The sequence below is a fragment of the Merops nubicus genome, unplaced genomic scaffold, assembly GCF_000691845.1.
Source record: "Merops nubicus isolate BGI_N331 unplaced genomic scaffold, ASM69184v1 scaffold15754, whole genome shotgun sequence".
Taxonomy (NCBI): domain Eukaryota; kingdom Metazoa; phylum Chordata; class Aves; order Coraciiformes; family Meropidae; genus Merops; species Merops nubicus.
This window is the reverse complement of record NW_008602412.1, coordinates 8,748-11,125: the sequence shown is the minus strand read 5'-3', so window position 1 is coordinate 11,125 and position 2,378 is coordinate 8,748. Positions and strand designations below refer to the sequence as shown.

Here is a 2,378-nt window from a genome sequence, read left to right as displayed (position 1 = left end):
GGCTGCCTGTGCCAGCTCCACGCTGCTCTGTGCCAGCGCCCGCTCCGGCCTCCACGTGCTGGGGCTGAGGGAGGGGGCAGAGCTGGCACTGGAGGAGGTGGCAGCATTCTGACCCTGGGAACCTGCCCAGAACCCTGCCAGGAGGGGATGAGACACCCCAGCAGCGAGCACCAGGAGATTTATACTCCAGGGCAACGCCAGCTTCACTGCAGAACATTCACCGTGTCCAAAATCTCATCCTAAGCCAGCTAGAAATGTGGGACCCTGCTGAATGGTGACCCGATGAGATACCCCTACAGGGACTCTTCTGCTGTGGGGTCGGGCTTCTCTGTTCTGCAGGTTTTTACCACAGCAGACAGGAATCAGACTGTGTGGTGAAGTACCTGTAATTTCTCCATTCCTCACTCACACCCCGAGGCACATTCAAAACGTGTTTTGGTTTTCCAGAACAAAACATTTGCAAAACCTCAATTGAAAGAATAAACACCAAATAGGAAATCTCCCCACAGTGTAAGTTATAACAGGACAAACCCACACTGGAAGAGCTGGTTGAGAGTGAAAACAGAATGAGGGGATCCAAGCCATGGATTTGAAAGCCCATGGGACTGCCTAAGGAGCCAAGACATGAGGTGGTACGTGGAAAAGGAAAACATCCCTGGCCCTTAACACCTAGTGTGAGTGAACACCAAGGGGGCACAGCCCTCCCCGTGCAGACTACCTTTGCAGAGGCAGGGGAACCAGGGCACTCCACCAACGCTGACTGCTGGGTTTCTTTCCTTAAATGGGAGTGAAGTCTGAAGCCACAGGCTCCTACCAAAGGCTCCTGGAAAATGGAAGGTAAGAAGGGGGTTAGCAGGGGCTGACCAACACGCCATGCCTGAGGTGTTGTGTGCCTGCCTATGGATGGTTGAGGCACACTGGAGAAAACCTGTGGGCCTGGCTTGGAAGGGAGGGTGGAAGCACATGGATCATCTCCAAATCACAGCAGAAACAAACCAAAGAAACATCACTCAAGACGTGACTCAAAACCACCTCCACCCAAGACCAGCCAGCGACTACAGCTGCCCTAACGCATGTCCCAGCAGCCAATTCCTTTTGTTTCTTTAATATAAAACAAGCAGTCCTGGCTCAAAGCCATGAACGTCTCCATTCCAGTCCCTCAGCAGCACCTTGGGGCTACTCTGCTGTCCACAGCTTGAAGGTCCTGTCGTAGGAGCAGGTGGCGATCAGCTGGCCGTCGAGGGAGATGTCCAGTCCCATCACCTTCCCCTCGTGGCCAGCCAGGGTCTTCAGAGGGGACCACCCGGGGTGGGTCCAGACCTTGGCAGTGTTGTCGTAGGCGCCGGTGAGCAGGAAGTTGCCGTGGTTGGCTGCAGCAGGGATGAGACAAAGGGAGAAGGCAGATTTGCAAACCCACCCCTGACCAGGCTCCTGCAGCTCGCCAGTACCGGCCCCCTCGACCTACAGCTGGGGTCCTGAGCTGCCCCGTCCCCTCTGCTGAGGGGGGGGACAGGGAGGAGGACATCAGGAGAGGTCCTTACGTTCGAACTTGACCCCGGTGACCAGGTTCTGGTGGGCAGGGATGGTGTAGATGCACTTCCTCTGGCGCAGGTCCCACACCTTGCACGTGTTGTCGCCGCTGCCCGTCGCCACGTGGTACCTGCCAGAGGGGGAACGTGCTGGGAGCTGGGCTTTGTGCACAGAGCCCCCACCTACCCCCTGCGAGGGCTTTCCTTACCCGTTTGGGGAGAAGTTAAGCCCATAGATCTCCTTCAGGTGGCCTTCCAGAAACATGATGCAGCGTCCCGTGCGCAGGTCCCACACCCGGCCGAAAGCGTCCAGCCCACTGCGGGGAGAGGAGCCGAGCGTTGCCCACCAGAGGCCCCAGGAGCTGCTCAACCCCCCCAGAAGTGCTGGGGAGCCTGGCACCAGTCAGCACCAAGCCTTGGTAGGTCCCACGCCCAGCCCTGGGGGCTGCAGCCTCACCCTGTGCCGGCGAGGGAGCCGTCGGTGTGGAAGGCGATGTCGTAGACCCCTTTGCTGTGCCCCTCCTGGTGCAGAATCTCCTCCTGAGCCTCCAGGTCCCACAGGCGCCACGAGTGATCGTAGCTGTGAAAACAACACCTTGGTCCAGCTGCACGTAGCTCTGAGGGGAGTAACGGGGTGTTTCACCAACCCTGGGGGGTTTATTTCCAGCTGGAGACCAGCAGGGTCTCCTGTCAGGGGCAGAGAAAGGAATTCCAGTGACTTAGAATCAAGAGAATGGTTTGGGTTGGAAGGGACCTTAAAGATCATCTAGTTCCAACGCCCCTGGCCACAGGCAGGGACACCTCCCACTAGGGCAGGTTGATCAGAACCCCCTACCACCTGGCATTCAA

General features: G+C 57.7%; 1 protein-coding gene across 1 annotated transcript in view; it reads right to left on the bottom strand.

Annotated features, from left to right (window-relative positions):
• Nucleotides 1-1,176: 1,176 nt before the first annotated feature.
• The window catches only part of PRPF4 (pre-mRNA processing factor 4), a 9,608-nt gene continuing 8,406 nt past the window's right edge, over nt 1,177-2,378 (bottom strand). The window contains exons 11-14 of the mRNA XM_008938358.1: nt 1,987-2,109; nt 1,739-1,846; nt 1,542-1,660; nt 1,177-1,370 (exon numbers count right to left, since the gene is read on the bottom strand). Coding sequence (XP_008936606.1) covers nt 1,177-1,370; nt 1,542-1,660; nt 1,739-1,846; nt 1,987-2,109 — 544 coding nt within the window. The remainder of the gene's footprint in view (nt 1,371-1,541; nt 1,661-1,738; nt 1,847-1,986; nt 2,110-2,378) is intronic.